The sequence below is a fragment of the Onychostoma macrolepis genome, chromosome 01 (genome assembly GCF_012432095.1).
Source record: "Onychostoma macrolepis isolate SWU-2019 chromosome 01, ASM1243209v1, whole genome shotgun sequence".
In the NCBI taxonomy this organism is placed as follows: Eukaryota; Metazoa; Chordata; class Actinopteri; order Cypriniformes; family Cyprinidae; genus Onychostoma; species Onychostoma macrolepis.
The window spans coordinates 2,590,254-2,612,108 of record NC_081155.1 but is presented as its reverse complement, the minus strand read 5'-3'; the positions used below and the strand labels follow the sequence as shown (position 1 = coordinate 2,612,108).

Here is a 21,855-nt window from a genome sequence, read left to right as displayed (position 1 = left end):
ATATTCTAGGTATTTTCAAATGGCCAGAGTTTTGAGATCGTAGCAGACATGAAGGACAATAATGCGATAAGAGCTCGATCAAGTACTGTGGAGCTAAACCAGGGGTGTCAAACTCAGTTCTTGGAGGGCTACAGCCCTGCAGAGTTTAGCTCCAACCCTAACAATCACATCCTTCAGGCTTATTTGAAAAATACATGGTTTGTGTGTTGGAACAGGGTTGGAACTAAACTCTGTAGGGCTGCGGCCTTCCAGGAACTGAGTTTGACACCCCTGAGCTAAACCATTCAGGGCTTTATAAGTAACAGGGAGCCAGTGCAGTGTTGACAGAACCGGGCTAATGTGGTCATACTTCCTGGTTCTAGTAAGAACTCTAGCTGCTGCATTTTGGACCAACTGGAGCTTGTTTATTAAGCGTGCAGAATAACCACCCAATAAAGCATTACAATAATATAACAGAAATACGTGGTTTCAAATGTCCTTTAGTTAAGATTATTTCATTTTTTCACTATACTATTTATTACTAATGTCTTATTTAAGCCTCAGCTTCCTGTTCCTGTGGGCTGTCCTGTCTGTGTGTCTGGCCTGTCTTGTTCCTGTCGGTTTAGCCCTGGAGGGCTATTCTGTCTTGTCTTGTCCAGTGTGTCTGGCCAGTGTCCTGTCCTGTTCATTAAGCCCTGGAGGGCTCCTGATACCCTCTAGATTCCCCAAGGAATTTTTTTCCGTGGGGGTAGTAGAGCTCTGGGTAGAGCTCTGACTAGGCCGAAGAATGTGGCCGTGGCCACAAAGACCATCTGCCATGGCCTCCTGAACTCCCAGCCCTGCCATGGCCTCCGTCTGTCTGTTACACTCTGGAGGTCCCCGTCCTGTGTTCCTGTTCATGTCTGTCCTATAAATGTATTTCATTATTTTATCTTCATTTACAAGTTAAAATGTCAGGTCCCACTTTATATTAGGTGGCCTTAACTACTATGTACTTACATTTACATTAATAATTTGGTAGAATGCAATTATTGTGTACATACATGTTTTTACATTGTACTTATATTTTAAAAAATACCTATATGTAATTACATCTGTAATTAATTTCTGTAATTAAATTTATAATTACACTGTTGACCCATCCCTTACACCTTAACCCACCCTTAAACTTACCACCATACCACCAAACCTGTCCCTAACTTCACCCGTATCCCACCTCTATAGCAGCAAAAGTGTTTTGCAATACAATATGACCACAATAAATACATTGTACTTATTTTTTTGATGTAAGTACATAGTAGTTAAGGCCACCTAATATAAAGAAGGACCAAATGTCACAATTCCAGCTTTACTGAGCAATGTTGGATTATGTCCCTTTGCGGCACCTGGTGGTGATTTCACGAATGAGTGTACATGTTGTATTTAATGAGCGATAAGAGGCATTTTAGGTGACTAACTACTGTATATTTTAAATAAATATATATATATATATATATATATATATATATAGTTTATCTCTCTGTTTTAGTTGCGTGTGTCCGTCTTACACAGAGACACTGAAGAAGCATAACAAACTCTAAATCCAGTGTAGAGGGGTTCAGTGAATGTGGTGTTGAATGTGTGTAAGTGTGTGAGTGTGTGCGAGTCAGAGACGCTGTAGAAGGACAGAGTGCCGGCCGACACGTCCGCATACACTCCTACTCTATCAGACCGGGGTGAAGGAGCTGGTAAGTCAGTGCTGACATTATTGTGCCAGACAGCGAATGCATTATCAGTGCAGAACAGACTCCAGGATTTGTCATTGTATCCAAACTGACAGTCATTCCCTTCTTTCCTGCTGATTCCTTTATATGTCACTGCTATATGAGTCCAACCACTCCGCTCAACCTCCCAGTAACAGCGTCCAGTCAGATTCTCAACACACAGAACCTGCTCATGGGGAACAAATCTCTCTGGATGATCAGGATACGGCTGATGATCTTTCACATGTCTCACTTTCCTGTTCTCATCAGACAGAATGAGACGATTGTTTGCTGTGTTTGGATCCAGTGTGAGATCACAGGCATCTGAACACAGAACAACAAGTTGAGTGTGTGTGGGGGGTTCAGGTAAACCCTACATAATGGGGACCAAATGAATAGTAAAAACTTGATATTTTTTATTTTGTGGGAACAAGTCCTGATAAATCATGAAAACACAGCATGTGTGTGTTTCTGTAGACTTACACTTTTGTAGTCCTGCTGTTATTCTGATCTCTACTCCGTGATCCACACTATAAACACACAAACACACATTTGAACTTCATCTCTCATGCTGATTGTCAGGACAGTCATCACACGTAGCATGATGTATTAGCCTGTACTGTATTATAAGTCAAAATGTATAGTAAAGTATAAAACCTACCTATAATTTTAATAACACAAAAAGGGTCTGCTTATGATTACGTCATAGAGAGGAAATAATGCAGATGTACATAAACTAATTAACTAAGCTAAAATTAAAAATGTCTTGAACACAAGATGATCTAGTATGTGTTTCCCCTAAAGATGTTAATTCTAGACAGTTTATTCTGTACGTCCCACACATGACACTCCATCAGACAGTTAGCAAGAGCTGCTCAAAAAGAGGAGGGAGCTGGGTAAGGAAATCAAAATCTTTGCTATGAGTATTGTGCTAGACTGTCACAGCTCTGTCAGGGTTGGCTGTGTAACGGGATCCAACCTAAAGAGAAGAGTGATGCAGAGTAACCAATAACCCCAATATTTATTAAACAGAATTGGAACTACACCAGATAACACAAGACAAAGAACTGAGGGAACTAAGCACTTAAAGGGGACATAACACACACAGTTTCTGGCAATCTCATGTTAATCTTGAGTACCTAGAGTAGCATTGCACTCCGAAGAGTCTTTAGTTTTATCAGATTTATAAAAGACAGATACAGCTTTACGATTATCTCTTTTGTTGGATAAATTGCTTCTATTGTTCCTTTCATTTGTAAGTCGCTTTGGAATAAAAGTGTCTGCAATGAATTGTCAATACTGGCTGATACATGGCTGCATCAGTAATATTTTTGGTAAAAATATTTACTCCATCCCTAAATGGCCTGATGGGTGGAGATTCACTGGCATTTAATATCATTACACAGTAAATTGCCGTAAAATAATTTTTTCCAGTAAATAGAGTGGGGGAACTATGATGTCATTTTGCAGGCGAAAACCCAGAAGCGAGTACATTTTAGCGCTTCCGGTTCCAAAGTCCCAGAGTCAATGGGTTTTTTGAATGGGATTTTGGTTAAATCCCTAAAATAAGATCCGTGGTTCACACAGGCTCAAGATACTTTCACGTTTTATTCTACGACATAAAACACACCAGTTACACCCCACTCGTGATTTTTTTAAGCTGTTACATTGCTTAAAAAAGACGGTTGCTAACAAGTTGCTAAATGGGACTACAGGCGCGTCATCACGCCGAACAGTTTATCAATTTACAGTATTTTCCAGTTGTAGTATAATTTGTAATTCAATTCATTGTAGAATAACCAATGAATAGTTTCCCGCATTTTATATTGTTGTTCAACAATGTTTTTTTGCTTTGCCCCGAAATGCGACACATGTCTTCAGAGGGAAGAAGCTCGAGTTTGTCGCTTACTGATACAGAGACTCTGGGTTCGGACCATAAGGTGAACTCATACGATTAATCCATGTAAACACCACATTTACCAGCTTTACGTGGTAAAAGTGCAACTTTAATGATAGTGCATAGTGCTTAAAGCCAAGTTAAAATTAAATGTTTACGGCCACAAGAAGCTTTTCAGCAAGGACAAAATAACATTTTGTGTACCATTCCTAACAAAACGATAGCTGAAATGTGGTACTTTGTTCACTAAAATAAGTTTAATCTTACCATATCCAAAAACTCGTTCACTCTTCTGTTGTTTTAATAGATTAAATGCACTAGAATTTTATTGAATAGTATGTGGAGACATAATATTTAATTAAAATATTCATATTAATCAAAGATGTATTGACTTTTAATGCACCTAATTTTGAAATGTACAGAAATACGTGGTTTCAAATGTCCTTTAGTTAAGATTATTTAATTTATTCACTATACTATTTATTACTAATGTCTTATTTAAGCCTCAGCTTCCAAGCTAGCCCAGGAGGGCTTCCTGTTCCTGTGGGCTGTCCTGTCTCTGTCCTGTTCCTGTCGGTTTAGCCCTGGAGGGCTATTCTGTCTTGTCTTGTCTTGTGTTGTCTGGAGGGCTCCTGATAACCCCTAGATTCCCCAAGGAAATGTTTTTTTGGGTGGGGGTAGTAGAGCTCTGGGTAGGGTGGGTGGGCGAAGAATGTGGCCGTGGCCACGAAGACCATCTGCCATGGCCTCCTGAGCTCCCAGCTCCACCATGGCCGCCTGAGCTCCCAGCCCTGCCATGGCCTCCGTCTGTCTGTTACGCTCTGGAGGGCCCCGTCCTGTGTTCCTGTCCATGTCTGTCCTGAGGGGCCTCCAGAGTGCCCCCTGGTGGAACTGTTACGGCGCGGGTCGCGCCTTCCGGGAGGGGGGAGTTATGTCAGTCCTCTGTTGTGTGTGTCATGTGTTCCCAGCTCTTGTTTCCTTATTTGGTATGTTCCTGTCCTTGTTTAGTGTGATTATTAGTTAAGTCTTGTCCAGCTGTGTTTTAGTAATTATCTGTGATTGTCATGTGTATTTAGTTCCTGCCTGTTTAGTTAGTTGTCGTCTGGTCTACTCGTTATTCCCCGGTGTTCCTGTCTGTGCTAACCTTGCCTTGTCTTGCCCTGATGTCATCATTAAAGACTATTATTTTGAAGTTACTCCTCGTCTCTGTGTTCCTCGTTCCTCCCTGCTGTGTGCACTGTGACATTAACATTCATATACAGAGTAAATCCTTCACTGAACATGTGGTGCTGTAGTTCGTTTATAGCCTAAGTTTAGCTTTTCAGTTCTGGCGCTTTTATTTAGGCTTCAAAATTCGTCAAAGTTATATTATTTTGTGAAGATTATCTTGATGGACAAAACGTGTAAGTTTCATGAACTATGATTGAACACAGAGCTTATTTGTTGCGATTATCCAAAAGCCTATGGAAAAATCCCATTGGCTTTTTGTCGAGGAACCAGTTTCATGCTAATAGCCGTTCCGCATACAAATTGACGTCATAGTTCCCCCACTCTATACACAAATCTACTATTCACACAAGCAGCAGTGATCCATCTTTTTACCATTAAGAGATCATTCACACATAAGCACCATAATATCAATAAACTCTGTGATGTCAGTCCTCGGACATGAACTTTAAATGCTTCACCATTTTCTTCATCTGTCCAGATGCTTTAGTTTCACTTTCCCTACTTCCCTATTTGTCCGCTCTAAACCGTATTAAATATTACTAATCTCACAGACTCTTTAGGATGGATATGCATGTTGAGACACGGCCTGTGTTACACATGTTATTTGTCCAATTTGACACATCACTTTGACTTCTGAGTGAGAATTTGCTCTTAAAAACAAGAGATGCCACAAAGTAGTATCCAACTGCTGAGCTGCAACTCTAATGAACAGGATAGAAGGCAGAGTCTGGAGCACAAGAGGCAGCACAACGGTCAAATACATAGCATCAAACTGTAATTTACTGCTAAGTACAACTTCTCATCCTGGAATGTTGACAGAACTGCTTGACCAGTATTATTGAAAAGAAGAAAAAAAAAACAGAAGAAGAAGTTGTTTTGCATCACAGAAAAAAAAAAGCATTTGAAAATAGATTCAAGCTGAAAAATGTGATTTTAAATTGTAAACATATTTAACAATCTTAATATTTTTGACTATGCCACACGTCACCCTTGTAAAATTAAGGCCCACTGAAAAATATAAATCAATCAAGCATATAAATGATTGAAAAGTTAAATCTTACAGTGCTCTTCTGGTGTTGTGAGTCACTGGCAACCCCTGCGCTTGTTCAGATCTGCTGTATTCCTGCAGTTCAAACTTCTCGTCTGACATCAGGCGCACAAACATCAGAGCCGACCATTGAGCAGAGGAGAGATGCTGTGCTGAAAGATTTCCTGCACTCAGATACCGCTGGATGTCCTCCATAAAGCCATCTTTCAGTTCAACTAGACAGTGGAATAGATTAATGATCCTCTCCACTGATTTCTCTGTCTCTATTGTCTGTTTGATATAGTCAGCAGTGTCTTTGACATTCTCAGGTTTCATTTCCAGTCTTGGCAGCAGTTCCTTCAGTTCACTCTGATTAGACTCCACTGATAGACCCAGCAGAAACCGGAGGAAAAGGTCCAGGTGTCCATTCTTGCTCTCTAAAGCCTTGTTGATTGCAAACTTATGAAGCTGAAATAATGACGTTTTGGAGAGTTTCAATGATGGTTTTCTTCTCTCAGATCGAAGAAAGGCATTTCTTCCGTAGCATTTGTATTTGAAAAACACATAGAGAGCAGCAAGGAACTCCTGGACACTGAGATGTACAAAGCTGTAAATGTTTCTGTCTGAAACAGCCTTTTCTGTCTGAAAGATCTGAGTGCATAACCCAGATAACACTGACCCTTCACTGACATCTAGTCCACACTCCTTAAGATCTTCTTTGTAGAAAATCAGATTACCTTTCTGTAGCTCTTGAAAGGCCAGTTTCCCAAGCTTCAGAATGATCTGATCATAAGACTTGGCTTTGGGTTTAAGTTCAAGGGATTTCTTTTTCATCTGTTGATTCTGGCAAAGCAAGAACTTTGTGTACATCTCTGTGAGAGTTGTGGCCATATCGTCACTCTCTCGAGTCAGCAGAGGCTGAAGAACAGTGAGAGAGATCCAGCAGAAGAGGGGGATGTAGCACATGATGTACAGACTCCTGGATTTCCTGATGTGACGGATGATGTTTCCAGCAACCTCAGGACTACTGTTTTTGATGAAGTATTGCTCCTTTTGCTCATCATTGAATCCTCGCACTTCTGTCACCTGATCAACGTGTTCTCGGGGTATCAGACCGGCTGCTGCTGGTCTAGACGTGATCCAGATGAGAGCAGAGGAAACCAGATGTCTCTTGATCAGGTTTGTAACTAACTTACTCACTGTTGTTTTTTTATGCACATCTGTAAATCTGTCACCCTGTTGAAAGTTCAAAGGGAAGCGACATTCATCCAGCCCATCAAAGATGAACATGACCTTACCGTCATCTTCAGGAAGACAGGGCAGTTCTTCAGGACCACTAAAGAAGCATTCGTGAAGCAGTCCCATGAGACTGTACTTTTTTTTAATCAAATTCAGTCTACGGAATGGGAGTGGAAATATGAAGAGTATGTCCTGATTGTCATTTCCTTTGGCCCAGTCAAGAATGAACTTATTAACAGAGAGCGTCTTTCCCACCCCTGCGATCCCCATCATCAGCACTTTTCTGTTTTGTTGACCCGTATCACTCTTGACTTTGAACAGGTCATTACACTGGGTCGCTATGTCCTTGGTGGTAGATCTGCTGTGAATTAATTCAATCTTTCTCACCTCGTGTTCATTCACTATTCCTCCAGTCTCATTCTCCACCACATATAGATCACTGTAAATATCATTCAAGTACTGACGATGACCCGTCTGTGAATTACCAACCAATATCCGGTTGTACTCCTGTTGTAATTCGTTTTTCAGTTTGAAGCTGATCTCTCCGTAATCAAGAAGAACAGTTTTACTGTTCCTCATGATTGAACCTTTGAGAAAGATGGGGGGAAAAGATAGCAGAGAGTAAGTGATTTCTTATTTTAATATGTAAATTATAATCTGGTCTTTGAGACTCTTTACAAATACCACACATGTGATAAATTGAAAATTGCATGTCTACTGCATCCAAATTATCACATAAAAATAATTAATTTGTTCTTAACCTTGTTCTAATGCTAATGAATTTGGAGTATTATAATGAACGACTGGCATGTTGGAGGTTAGTTATTTGCAAACCCATACCATCTCCATACATTTTTCGAGTTAGTTAGTTATTTGATGCTATAAAAACGGGGTGTGAAATCATGATTAACGGCTGTGATTGATAGCTTCACAGCTATCGAGGTTTAGTTTAGTGCTTTTGTTGGACTCTAGACCCTTTATTTTTGATAACTTGACAACAAAGTAAAATGCACTTCTATCTGTGAAACATTTGTGAAAGGTTCTACCACCAAAAAAAAAAGAAAAAAGAAAAGCCATATGAAGTAAAGATGCTTGAATGCCATTTGCATGGAACGTAAATGATCTTGATGTAGAATATTAGCTTGATTATTTAGCTTTTTTGCCTTACCAATTTTATTTTTATGCTATCTGCTTTGTGTTGTAAACAATAAAATAAGCATTTATAACTGCTTCTTCCTTTAAGTACAACTACAACCCCACACAAACACACCAGCAGAGCAAGAGCAGAGTTTAAGTTACTTGTAAACAGTCACTCTGTATAACGTTACCTTCCTTGCGTTCGTTCTCTAACTCTTCAGCCAGAAGGTTCTTGTTCATCTTCCTCAGCATGTCCACCGTGATCCTCACAGCTTCTTCTGGTCCAAAACGCTCTACCATCTTGTCCACTGTGTCAAAAACATCTGCATTCTCCATTTCACGTTTTGAAATATGCTTATGATTCTTTAAGAACCACCTAAACTCCTTCAGATCATCTTCTCCCAGTTCCTTCAGTGATTTCACGAGCAGCTCTTTAACAGACGCCATTGTCCTTCAATGATTCACTTCTGCAGGACAAGAAAAAGATCTGAAGTAGTTTTACTCCTTAACACTCAAATGTTTGCATTTCCTTTCCATTGTTTATCTCAGGATTCACTCAGTAAAACTACATTTACAAGAGTCACAAATGCAAGAAGAATAAAGGAAGTCAAGCTTGATCAAGGAAAATAAATAAATAAATGAAAATGTGTATTTGAAAAGAGGACAGAGATACAGTCATCTGTGTTGTGTACATTTTCAATTAAAAAAGTATTGTGATACACAATGCCTCAATACTGTCTGATAGTCTAGAATCAATATGAACTGACAGATGACATTTTTAAATCTATAGGTCAGTATTATATGTAGTAGTATTTACTAACTTAACATGAATAATGATGATTTAAATGTTACTTGTTCCTCCCGAGAACTGTTGTCTTCAGCAGAAGCGCTAAATCTCCTCTCGCTTCTGCAATTTTATTACAGCTAAAGAGAGAAGACAGCATTGACAGAAACAGACAGACAGGAGACAGTGAGATGACGAGACTAAGATAAGACAATGCCAATGTCATTAAACACTAAGATTGTGTATATTAATGTAATATTAATGACAAAAAAAGAATTAAAAATAAATAAAAAAATAAATTCTAGATAGAATACAGCTGCTGTCTGAAATTCAATTCAGTAACACTTTACAATAAGGTCTCATTTCATTAGTCAGTGCACTAGTATGCATTGTGCAGTAAATGTATGGGTAGTTCATGTAATGTTAACAAATGAGACCTTACTGTAAAGTATTACAGGCAATTCTCTGTTTTCATCAAACATTTCTGTGAATGCCAAGAACTTTCATAGAGAAAACACAAGACATGCTAGACTGACAGTGCACAATACTATTTAATGTTAAATTCATATGACAACGACTAAATAAATATAATACTCTCTATGCTGAATAAATGTGCACTGAAAAAAGAATCGCTGTAAAAATTAAATTTTAAGTTTAAAACTTTTGATTAGTTGAAAAATTTTTGATTAGTGATACGCATTGCTAAGAACTTCATTTGGACAACTTTAAAGGCGATTTTCTCAGTATTTTGATTTTTTTGCACCCTCAGATTCCAGATTTTCAAGTAGCTGTATCTCGGCCAAATATTGTTCGATCCTAACAAACCATATATCAATGGAAAGATTATTTATTCAGATGATGCATAAATCTCAATTTCAAAATATTGACCCTTATGACTGGTTTTGTGGTCCAGGGTCACAAATCATTTTTGTTTCTGTAATGGTTATCCACAAGTATGTGTAAGCTCTTTAGTCATTGTAGTGTTTCTAATGCTAAAATATAATTGTTGTTGTTATCCAAGAATTTTCTAATTCACTGCTTTTCAAGAAAGGCGGGAAAACAGTAAAGTGCTTTATAATTTTTTTTTTAATTATTCAGATGCCTAATTACAGTCAGTGCATGCAGTCTAATACATTTGTTAAGCCATGTATGTGCTTAAACAATTAATTAGACCATCTGTCATAATAAAGAAACAACACAAATATTTTAGGAATCTGTCAAAAACTTGTTTAAAACTAAACATTTTATTGTCGTTTTTTAGGCAAATATAAAACTGAAACAACTAAATAGTCTTTCACACATCTTGACAAAATAAATAAATAATATAAAAACATAAATATAAATAAATAAAAAGATTTTATACGGCCTCCTTTCGCCTTGATGACAGCTTGCATTCTTGCTGGCATTGTTTTTATGTACTTTTACACAGCCTCTGTTGATTGACTGTTATTGGGACTATAAAGAGTGCTTTACTATTTTCCTTGTGTTTCTTGTAAAACAGTAAATTCAAAAATTCATAATTTTATAATTAGAAACACTACTGTGGCTAAAGAGCTTACACATACTGGTGGATTAACCATTACAGAAACATAAAAAAATATTTTGGTAATCACCAGTACTACTAGTTTAGGGCAGCTGTACATTTATAATGCAATGCTAAGTGACAATAGAGAGTACTATACAATAATTCACTCATCTTTTAAGGCAGTTATTTGTCATCTAAGGTATTGATTTAGTAATGATGATACATAGGTATAAGATTCTGGTAATGTACTGAAGCCAAAACTGTGGTGTAGAGACAATGCTAGTCCCTGCTGTTTCTAGTTGTTTGGTAATATAAGGTTCTTTTATATTTGTGCATATGTAAAACTAATGTAAAAACTCAATAACCAAAGTGAACTTTAAATCCATGTCAATATTTTAGTATTCATCAACTTACCCTGAATGAGGTTTAGGTTTCTTGTTCCATCTCTGAACCGACGTCTCGACCTCTGAAACTCATTACTGGAAATGTTTTTCCAAAATAAATCAGAACCAATACAGGAAAACAAAACTGGTTCTTCAAGAGCATCATCATCATCTGATGTCAAAACACATACATCTTATGCAGGACAGTACTTACAGAGACTGAGCAATTCCAGGCAGGAGACAGACAGTATTAGATAATCAGTAGCAGACAGAGAGCACGAGGGAAGACATTCTGATCTCACAGATGAAACAACCAACACTGATCGATGAATGATAATCAGTTATCTTTAAAGACTATAGAAATATGTATTGTATGATAAAGAAACTTAAACAGTTAGCGTGAGTAGATGAGTATGTAAGCTATGACCCATTATTCCAGGAAAAATTCTTCCTATATGAAACTGAAATTATCTGTCTGCCAGAATTCAACTGCATGACGCCAGTCGATGTCATCGGCACAGCTAAATGAATTTAAAAATGTTTGTGATGCCCTTTAATTTTCATTTTATTTTAGTCATATTTATGTAGTGATTGCTTCCTCATGTGGATTTACTCTAAATGTCTTGTTTACTCAAAATTATTTACTTGTTTACAGAAATTATCAATTTAAAAAATACATAAAGTTCCACACTGTTTGTTCTGTACATGTCTAATTTGCATTTATGTAGCTTAATTGTGTCAAATATGTACAATATGTTAAGTGACTGCACGTGGAACAAGCCTTTTACTGCATGTCATTTTTGTCAGATTTTTAAATGTATTAGTGTGTTTACCAATGAATGTCCTTGCACCTAAATATGAATATCAGTAATTAAAATGCAATTATACATTAAGTAAAAACTGAGAACAAGTCCTTGCATAAAACAAATTAACATCGTTGTAGATAGACATTGTAAGGGATGCAGACAAATCTGAAAACATAAGGCAATGTGTGAGCTAAGGTTAAGTGCAGTCAGACTACGTCTGTGGATGGCATGATCACTTCAATAAAGAGAAACCTGGACGCCACTGCTGAATCATTCAGTGCATGCTTACGTATGAAAGAGTATTTATGGTATGCGAAAATGCAGTCATTGCATAGGAATGATGATCGTGGGGAAATCCATGCAACATTCTGAAACAGTTACAGCGCGGAAACAAACACTGATTTAGACCACTGAACACGTCTCTTAACTACTGTATGTATGATCTCTCAGTCTGAGGAGTCTGTCATATGAAGCGTATTATGTGCTGTCATGTATATTTATTTCTCCTCACAGGATAAGGCAACACAGTCTCATAATAGAGACACCAACGCGTCATCGATGCAGTACATTGTCTCGCCATGTCACAATCTGTGAAATTTGGACCAGTATAACTGATTAGACACTGACGTTACAAATAAAGGTGCTTCATGATGCCATAGAAGAACCTTTTTGTCTAAATGTTTCCATAAAGAACCTTTAACATCTGAAGAACCTTTCTGTTTCACAAAAGGTTCTTTGTGGCGAAAGAAGGTTCTTCAGATTATAAAAAGGTAAGAAAGAGATGATTCTTTAAAGAACCTTTGACTGAATGATTCTTTGTGGAACCAAAAATGGTTCTTCAATGGCATCGCTTTATTTTTAAGAATGTAGATACTTTTCAGGGGTGGCAGGTAAGACCCAGTGATTTAGGTGAAATAAAACAATACAAATAAGAGCACTGCACGAAATAACTGACATGAACTCAGCTACCTAACTCTTTAAATTAGACAACTTTACTAGTATTATCCAAAGGTAGCTAGTAAACGTGATATATCATATTTCTGCAATATATACAGCAGTATGAATAAATACAGGAACAGCTATATTTGAAAAAATAAATAAATAAAAATGAAAAATTATTCTAGAATGATTGGGGCAATTTTGTTAGATAGAAAATATATATATAGTTTTGTTGTTGTAGTTGTTGGCGCCGATTGCCTTGTGAGCAGCATGCCAACATATAGCGCCGTTGTGCGGGTGTCTCGAGTTCGAATCCTGGATCGAGGACCTTTCCCGATCCCGCCCCCCCTCTATCTCACTCCCACACTTCCCTTCCCTGTCCTATAATAAGTAAAAAATAAAGAAATAAAATTAAAATCATTTTCAAGAGTTAAGAAAATTACATTTTGCTCTGAGTATTTTTTTTTTATTAATTTATTTTTTTTATTATTTTTTTTTTAGTATGAATCATCCTTTTGGGGTTGGTTTTGGAATTTGGGAAACACTTGGGGTTTTCCATGAACCAACTCAGACCTCTTTCAGTAACCATGAAGTGCACATAATTTAAAGACACCTCTTTCCACTTGAGTTTTCATAGGCCACATTCCCACTGTTTTCGGGCCATTCAGTCAATGTCTGTTTATTCTAAGCTTGTGCTGCAGTTTCAAATGAATGTGGATGTAGGTGACCTGCTGCTGCTTTACATTTGGCAAAGATACAAAAGGAAAAACAGAAGCTTTTGGGTAGATGAGACTAGAATGCTTCACACTGCTTAGAGAGTTTCACTTTTGAAAACATGTTAGTCATACTTCCGTACGAGTCAGTATCACTTTCGGTTTGTGCTGTTCTTGTTGCATTTACATGCTTTTAACCAGCAGATGTCCTTAGCATGCTACATTTGGAGCGCATCTAAACAATGAATGTAGCTAGTGTAATCTTTTTGGTGCATGTTTTGACTTTTCATTATTTATTTATTTATTAATTGCTAGACTGATTGATTGATTGATTGATTGATTGTGGTCTGACTGACCTCAGGACTGCACATCAGCACCTGAATGGACATGCGGTTGACAAATCCCACAAGGACAAATACTGTGTAACAGTTTTCATATGGCCTCGATCTATAGAGAGTAGAAATAACATTGAAGCAGTTAGTGAAATAAAGTGAAGACACCTACAGCTAACAAGCAGAATCACTGGAGATTAAGAGGAACAACAAGAACTGAAGAAAGAGAAGAGACAAGTACACAGCACATAGCCTTAGATGAAATCAATGATATCTCACCAGAGGATGCTTAAACAGCTCCAAAAACATCATGACCATGTTCACTTAAACCTGTTTGGATATATTTCTTTCATATACATATACAAAAGTTGATGAAGTCTGTATTTAACCATTAAGTTGATTAGTGTCCGGCCACTGACTTTGGTTACAGTAATTCTTCTGCAGCATTTGTTGAAAGTGCATGTTACCCATGAAATGATAACATTAACTTGGAACTTGATTTTGTCCTTTATTCCACTAGTGCAGAACTCACACCGTACACATTTTGGTCGTTGTTGTTGTTGTTTACTTGTAGTTAGAATTTGAATACATATGCATACGTGCGGTCAAACTGTAAACACAAAACAGTTCACAATTAATATTTAGTAATGTTTCACATATTACATTTGCATTAAGCATTATCACGTGATATACGGATTTCTAGAACAGTCTCTCGTGTCACAGACTTGCTTAAACTTTGTGTACTAACTAAATGCAACATATCGCACGAATATTTAAACTAGTAACATAATAAACAACAAATGTCTACACAAACTGCAAACACAAGCGTATAATATTAACCGTTTAGGCGCTATGGCGCTTATCGCAAAAAACGATCTACATAGCAATACCTCAGAAACTATCAATACACTTAAACAACATAAGAATTACTCACCACGCTGGGAATATATAGTTTAAGTTATAGCTTAAATCTGGAATTGTTATAAAAGTTCAGCAAGCTTAAACAGGAGAACAACATGGATGAACAACTTTTCTCTATCAGTGTTTTTTTTTTTTTTTTTTTTTGCAATCCCATGGGCGCCCACTGAAATCACGTTCTTAAAGGGGCAGCACCCAACATCCCGGCCCCCAATGACCCAAACAGGTCATTTAAACAAAGGAAGGGTGATGTCTCAATTAAGCTAATTTAACTGAGAAGAGTCAACTGGGAAGACTGGCTTCCAGGAGGCAGATTTTGTCTGCAGGACGGTTGAAGACTCCTGCCTGTGTTTTCACTTCCACAGTACGCACCAGTCCATCTGCACCTGGATAGACTTGAGTAATCAGACCTAGCGGCCAATGATTGCGTGGTGTATTTTCATGCAGAATGATCACGAGATCTCCTACTTGAAGATTCCGCTTTGGTTGTAGCCATTTTTGGCGTTGTTGCAATGCAGGTAAATACTCCTTGAGCCATCTGCACCAGAAGACATCTGCCAGATATTGTACCTGACGCCATCTGCGTCGGTAAAGGTCTTGTTTTACGAAGGCTCCAGGAGGTAGAGTTGGACCGGAACGGAGTAACAACAGATGATTTGGGGTGAGTGGTAGAGGATCTGATGGGTCTTCTGAGAGTTTAGTGATTGGTCTACCATTGACAATAGACTCAACGCAACAAAACAGTGTTGTCAGACCCTCATCATCTGGTGCCTGCTGCAATAGGACAGTGTTTAGAATGGAACGAACGGTGCGAATTTGTCGCTCCCAAACACCACCCATGTGGGAGGCGGCAGGTGGATTGAAGATCCATTTTACGTTGTTCTGCAGCAGGTAATCAGAAATCTTTTGCCGATTCCATTCACTGATGGCTTTCCGCAACTCTCGTAATCCACCGACGAAATTAGTCCCATTATCCGATCAAATTTCCATGGGTGGACCTCTTCTAGCGATAAATCGCTGTAAGGCGTTGATGAAGGAGTCGGTATCAAGGGTGTGCGCAACTTCCAAGTGGATGGCTCTCGTAGTGAGACATGTAAATAAACATCCATACCTCTTGAGCTCACTGCGTGCCTTCTTAACCAAGAATGGCCCGAAGTAGTCTATGCCCACACGAGTGAATGGAGGCTCACCTGGTGTCACTCTAGAGTCAGGTAAGTCTGCCATTTGCTGGATTTGTGGCTTAGCTCTTAACTTGCGACACTGTAGACATGACTTGAGAGTTCGGTTGATGACAGCACGTTCCTTTAATATCCAGAAACGTTGACGAATTTCTGCAAGTACTCGCTCTGGACCTGCATGACCCAAGCGAAGATGGTAGTGACTGATAATCAGCTGGGTGACGTGATGATTGTTAGGTAGGATCACTGGATGTTTAGCCTCAAAGGGAATTGGGGCATTTGTTAGTCTGCCTCCCACACGAAGGAGTTGGTTGTTTTCATCCTCAAAGGGTTTAAGCTTGAGAAGAGAACTGGGTTTGGCTTGAGAAGATCCAAAAGATGCCATTTGTATGTAGTTGAGAATGGCTAACTCTGCTTGTTGGAGCTCACAGACAGTGATGGGGTCAGAAAGATGCGCACTTGTTTTCTTGCGTAACAAAGCCTTGACACGCAACAGGATAGCAGTAGCCCTTTTTAATCGATGCCAACTGGAGTATCGTTCCAGTAGTCTGTCCACTGCATTTTTCATCACTTGATTTGGTTTTATGCTAGCTGCATAGACTTCTTTGGCTCGTTTGATCTCTGCTTCCTCTGGCAAATCATTTATGATAGGTTGAGCAGGCCAATATTCCTCCTCAAGTTGTAGAAAGTGCGGACCAGATACCCATCGTTCACTCGACAAAATCTCTTCCATATTCATTCCTCGAGAGACATCATCCGCAGGGTTCGAAGCAGAGTCAATGTGTCTACACTGGCATGTTTCTGAACGCTCATGTATTTTTGAAATACGGTTAGCGACGAACGTCTTGAAGCGACAATGCTTGTTGTTGATGTACTGAAGTACGATAGTACTGTCTGTCCAAAAGAAAGTCCTTTCAATTGGAATCTCCAAGTGGCGCTTGATATGCTGATCCAGCTCTGTAGCAACTACTGCTGCTAGTAGCTCCAGTCGTGGTATACTAACTGGCTTGATTGGAGCAAGTCTGCCCTTTGACATCACCAGCCTGCAGGTGTCGCCAATCCTGATGTATGAAACAGCACCGTAAGCCAGTTCCGAAGCATCGGAAAAGTGATGGAGCTGGGTCGGTAACAAACAACTAGTGGATGTTGGTCTAAGGCATCTTGGAATTGTCAGTGCTGACAACAGAGGCAAGTCGTTCAACCATCTGTGCCATTGTGCTGCTATGTCCACAGGTAACTCCTCGTCCCAGTCGACTTTCATGCGGCACAACTCTTGAAAGATTGCTTTAGCTTTGAGCACGAAAGGGCTTGCGAATCCTAAAGGATCATAGATGGAACTGGTAGTGCTCAATACTCCTCTCTTTGTTACAGGCTTGTCCACTGACTTGACATCAAATGTGAAGCAATCTCGTTCTACATCCCAAAGGACGCCCAATGTTCGTTCAAATGGCAAATCCTCTTGGTCAATGTTTACCTCATGTAACGATTTTGCCCAATCATCAGCTGGTATTGATTTCATCACTTCCTTAGAATTGCTTAACCACTTGGTTAATCTAAAGCCTCCACAGGTGAGCAGTTCCCGGAGTTCCAAAGCAAGTTTAATGGCGGCCTCCTCTGTTGGCACTGACTTAAGGCAATCGCCGACGTAAAAATTTCGCTCAACGCTTCCACTGTGTCGTCCGAGAAGTTTCCATGATTGTCCTCCGCCACTCGTTGCAAGGCAAAATTGGTAGCACTAGGACTCCAGACACCTCCAAACAGATGAGCCGTCATACGATAATGCTTAGGTGGTTTGTCTGGGTCGTTATCTTCCCACCACAGGAAGCGAAGCACATCTCTTTCATCAGATGGCACTCGGACTTGATAAAACATGCTCTCGATGTCCGCATTCAGAGCAATGGGTTCTTGCCTAAACTTGAGAAGAACTCCTAGTAGCTTATTGGTAAGGTCTGGGCCTTGGTGAACATGATCATTCAGTGAAGTACCTTGGTACCGTGCTGCACAATCGAAGACAATACGAACCTTCTCTGGCTTGCGTGGATGTAGCACTGGATGATGTGGCAGGTACCACACGCAACCATCTTCTCTGTTAATGTCAACGACCTCCTCTGCGTATCCTTTCAGCAAAGAGTCTCTTATACCTTCTGTATACTTCTGACGCAAACTCAGATCTTTCTTTAGCCTCTTTCCTAGAAGGTCTAATCGATGTTTGGCCATTGTGTAGTTATTAGGCAGTCGTGGTGGATGTTCTTTGAAAGGGATTGGTAGTGTAGTGACCATCTTCTTTGACTGATTGCTTGTTCCATAGATCCACAACCTTTTCATCGACTACCGACAATGAGTCATTGTTCACATGCACTGGATCATCCAGTTTCCAAAATCTTTCAACAGCTTGTTGTAGAGAGTGGTCAGCTTGAATGAAATTGGCAGAGATAGACGTTGAACCGTCAGCTACTGGTCCATGGAGTGTCCACCCCAGGCCAGTCAGAATTGCGTAAGGCTCACCTGACTCACCACAGCGTGTCTCACGAGGAGCAAGTATGTCTGGTTGGTCTAGACCTATCAGCAGGTGAACTTCATCGGCTAGATCAACATCAGGTAAACTGATTTCATCTGCAATTTCCCTCAGATGCGGCCACTGGAACACCTCATGCTGTGCGACTAGGTTGTCTAGACTTATGTTGAGGTGATCCCGGCAGAGCACTCCCTTCATCAGGTAAGAGGTCCTTTGTTGGGCATCTTCAACTTGTAGATCTACTGCTAGGGTGACTACATTGAGATTTTTGGTCTCCATGGTGTTCAGCTTAATGTTCATTTTACGTGACTCTAGCTTAAGAGCATGAACTAGCTTCTTAGAAGCAAAGGTCCCATTGGAGCCACTGTCAAGCAAAGCAAAGACATTCATAGAGAATCGTTTGTGTCTGTCTGAAACCACTACAGGCAGAATTGGAAGTGCAATCTTCTTTTGACTGACTTCAATGCATTTTCTGGTGGCATGTGCTTGAATGGCTTGTGGCGGGTCAACGGCTGGCTCATCTTCAGTAGCTTGATTAATAGATTGGCTTTTGTCGTTATTAGAAGCTACAATAGCAGAGTGCAGCCAACTGTTGTGCCTTTTCCCACATCCAGGCACCTTACATACCCAGCTGCGAGTACAGACTGTGCTGTGATGACCTTTCATGAAACAGTTCAGGCAGAGTTGCTTTTGTTGAACAAAGGCCAAGCGCTCCTGAACAGACAGAGCTCTAAAGGATTGACACTGGTTCAGAAAGTGTCTGTCAGTGCACTTTGGACACTTAAATCCTGATGTTGTCTTTGGTGTGGACGATGTAGTGGATTCATTAGTAACTGACACTGTTGCGAACGTCTGCTTTTTCTTATTAAAACTTGACTTAGCATTTGATTTAGAACTCGCTGGAGAATTTCGACTGGCATGAGTAAGAAGATTCCCGAAGATAGGATCAGCTCTCTTAGCAGCTTCAGATTCAACAAGACTGACTATGTCATCCAACTTCGGCAAACGGCCAGACTTGATGATCTCGTAGTTTATTGTAAGCCATCTTTTCTTTATGTCTTCAGGTAGCTTTTCTACAATTTGTAGCAAAGTGCGTCCACCATTCAGCTCTTCCTCGCACTTCATTGCCTTTAAAGTGTCTCTGCAGCTGCACAGAATGTCTGCAAAACTTTGCAACTGCTTGTTGTCTTTAATGTCTTTGTGATTGAGCACCTTGTCGACCCATGCTTGTGATATTGCATATGGATTGCCAAAACGTCTTTTCAGAATATCCATGGCTTCTGCATAACCCAGGCTAAAGTTGGGGTTGTACAAGCAGTGTGAGATAGCATCTCTAGCTTGGCCGACAGTGTACTGATGCAGTCGAGTGAGTTTCTCTTGATCTGGCACTGTCTCTTTATCAATCACAGAGCAGAACAATCTCATGAACTGCCAGTACTTTAAGGGTTCTCCATCGAACTTGATGATGTCAACAGGTGGTAAGTGCATGGAATCAATGTGTGACTGATACTGTTGCCTTGACAGCTCTAGTAGTTGACATAAAGAATTCTCATTTACTGCAGAGAGTGATGGACGAAAGTTAAGGGATGGGTTACCTGAGACAGGAGTTGAGAAATTTTTGTTTATTGTCGTTAATTCAGCCTTCTGTCAATTTTCCTCCATCTCAGTGTCTTTGAGTTCCAGTAAGCCTTTTAGTCCATCCATTTCAAATTCAGCTCGCTGAAGTTGTAGTTTAAACTCTGCACGCAGACGATCTTCTTGTTGAGCTAAAAGCACAGAGAACTCTTTATTTTCTTTCTGTCTTAGATTCTGTAGCTCTTGAAACTGCGTAGATAGTTGGTCTACAGGAGACATTTGCGGTTTACCAGCTTCATCAAGCATTTTTTGTTCCTCTTGGAAGTTTGATGCATCAGACGATTCCATTGATGGCTTAAAATCGTCAAGCCAGCTTAAAACTGTGTGCTGCAAGTCTTGCACATCCCGCAGGACTGACGTTAAATAGCCCTTAGAAGCATCAAGGTCATCATCATCTTCTAATGTTTTATGGTACGTGTCATGAATCTCATGAAACCGCCTAACAGCCTCATCCAAAGCAGCAAGTTTCATCTCTACCTCTTACTTGCTTAAACTTTGTGTACTAACTAAATGCAACATATCGCACGAATATTTAAACTAGTAACATAATAAACAACAAATGTCTACACAAACTGCAAACACAAGCGTATAATATTAACCGTTTAGGCGCTATGGCGCTTATCGCAAAAAACGATCTACATAGCAATACCTCAGAAACTATCAATACACTTAAACAACATAAGAATTACTCACCACGCTGGGAATATATAGTTTAAGTTATAGCTTAAATCTGGAATTGTTATAAAAGTTCAGCAAGCTTAAACAGGAGAACAACATGGATGAACAACTTTTCTCTATCAGTGTTTTTTTTTTTTTTTTGCAATCCCATGGGCGCCCACTGAAATCACGTTCTTAAAGGGGCAGCACCCAACAGTGCATGCTATCATTTCTGTCTACAATATTTCATGGTCCTGACTGCAGTGACAAATCTTTGCTTTTATTAAGCATTTTTTAATTTTATTTTTTATTTTTTTGTCTTTTTAACTGATTGCAATAGATTTGTGTTCAGACCCATTTCAAAACAGAAGAAAAATCATTTTATTCATTTAAATGTTTTATTAGTTTGAATTTTCTTTCTTATTTAAAACTTCAGATGACAGATTATTGAGGTGTTATACGGGTAGGTTAGGGACAGGTTTGGTGGTATGGGTTGGTTTAAAGCTGGGTTAAGGTGTAAGGGATGGGTCAACAGTGTAATTACATATGTAATTACATAAATTAATTACAGATGTAATTACATATAGGTATTTTTAAAAAATATATAAGTACAATGTAAAAACATGTATGTGCACAATAAGTGCATTGTACCAAATGATTAATTTAAATGTAAGTGCACAGTAGTTAAGGCCACTCAATATAAAGTGGGACCCTAAACTGGGACATTTTTCAGTTCTATTTCAACAGGGGGAGCAAAAAAAATTGCAAAGTTATAATCATATAATGAATCGTATGTTTTAATCTTATATTGTTTTTCCTGTTGTTAAAAATGTAGAAATACAAGCAAAAACAATGTTTGTGTTAAAACACTGCTTGCATGCAGACAGTTGGTCTACTCACTCATGACCAGCAGCTTCACCAGCTCTGTCTGGTTTGAGAACAGCATACTCTGGTGCATCAACTACACCATCACTAAACATTATATACTCTTTTACACCATGAACAACAAAGCAGAAGCTCCTCCCACTTCTGAATTTTCATAAATGACTGTGTACTTGGTGTTTCTTGCCTGAACTTCGGTTAAACCACACCCACCTGTGTTAAACATCACCAGTTAGTGACAGCACACACAGGCATGTCTGTCTTGCAGGTCAGACTGTATCCCAGTAATCCAGGAGTTTTCGAACTGTGTCTGGAGCACATTATAAATGTTTATAAA

The 21,855-nt window shown here is 39.2% G+C and overlaps 1 protein-coding gene across 7 annotated transcripts; it reads right to left on the bottom strand.

Annotated features, from left to right (window-relative positions):
* Window positions 1-729: 729 nt before the first annotated feature.
* On the bottom strand, window positions 730-21,846 carry LOC131526832 (protein NLRC3-like). Of its 7 annotated transcripts, none has more exons than XM_058755556.1 (9): window positions 14,668-15,834; window positions 14,013-14,343; window positions 13,758-13,848; window positions 10,975-11,115; window positions 9,073-9,175; window positions 8,443-8,718; window positions 5,910-7,701; window positions 2,205-2,251; window positions 730-2,045 (listed from the first exon to the last, which is right to left on the bottom strand). In XM_058755556.1, exons 6-9 carry the CDS (start codon window positions 8,696-8,698, stop codon window positions 1,504-1,506), a joined length of 2,637 nt encoding a protein of 878 aa, XP_058611539.1. In that variant the 5' UTR covers window positions 8,699-8,718; window positions 9,073-9,175; window positions 10,975-11,115; window positions 13,758-13,848; window positions 14,013-14,343; window positions 14,668-15,834; the 3' UTR covers window positions 730-1,503. The 7 variants fall into 7 exon arrangements, with proteins under 7 accessions (XP_058611539.1, XP_058611452.1, XP_058611698.1 ...); XM_058755469.1 differs by having other exon boundaries at window positions 8,443-8,719; window positions 9,078-9,175; XM_058755715.1 differs by having other exon boundaries at window positions 8,443-8,719; window positions 9,078-9,175; window positions 10,975-11,039.
* Window positions 21,847-21,855: the final 9 nt, after the last annotated feature.

Bases quoted from the DNA above. Each gene is read 5' to 3' on its own strand.
- LOC131526832 (XM_058755878.1), bottom strand. From the start codon at position 8,698: ATGGCGTCTGTTAAAGAGCTGCTCGTGAAATCACTGAAGGAACTGGGA. The intron at 7,702-8,442 runs GTAACGTTATAC...TCTTTCTCAAAG, and splicing joins AGAGAACGAACGCAAGGAAG to GTTCAATCATGAGGAACAGT. The intron at 2,252-5,909 runs GTAAGATTTAAC...GTGTGTTTATAG, and splicing joins CACAACACCAGAAGAGCACT to TGTGGATCACGGAGTAGAGA.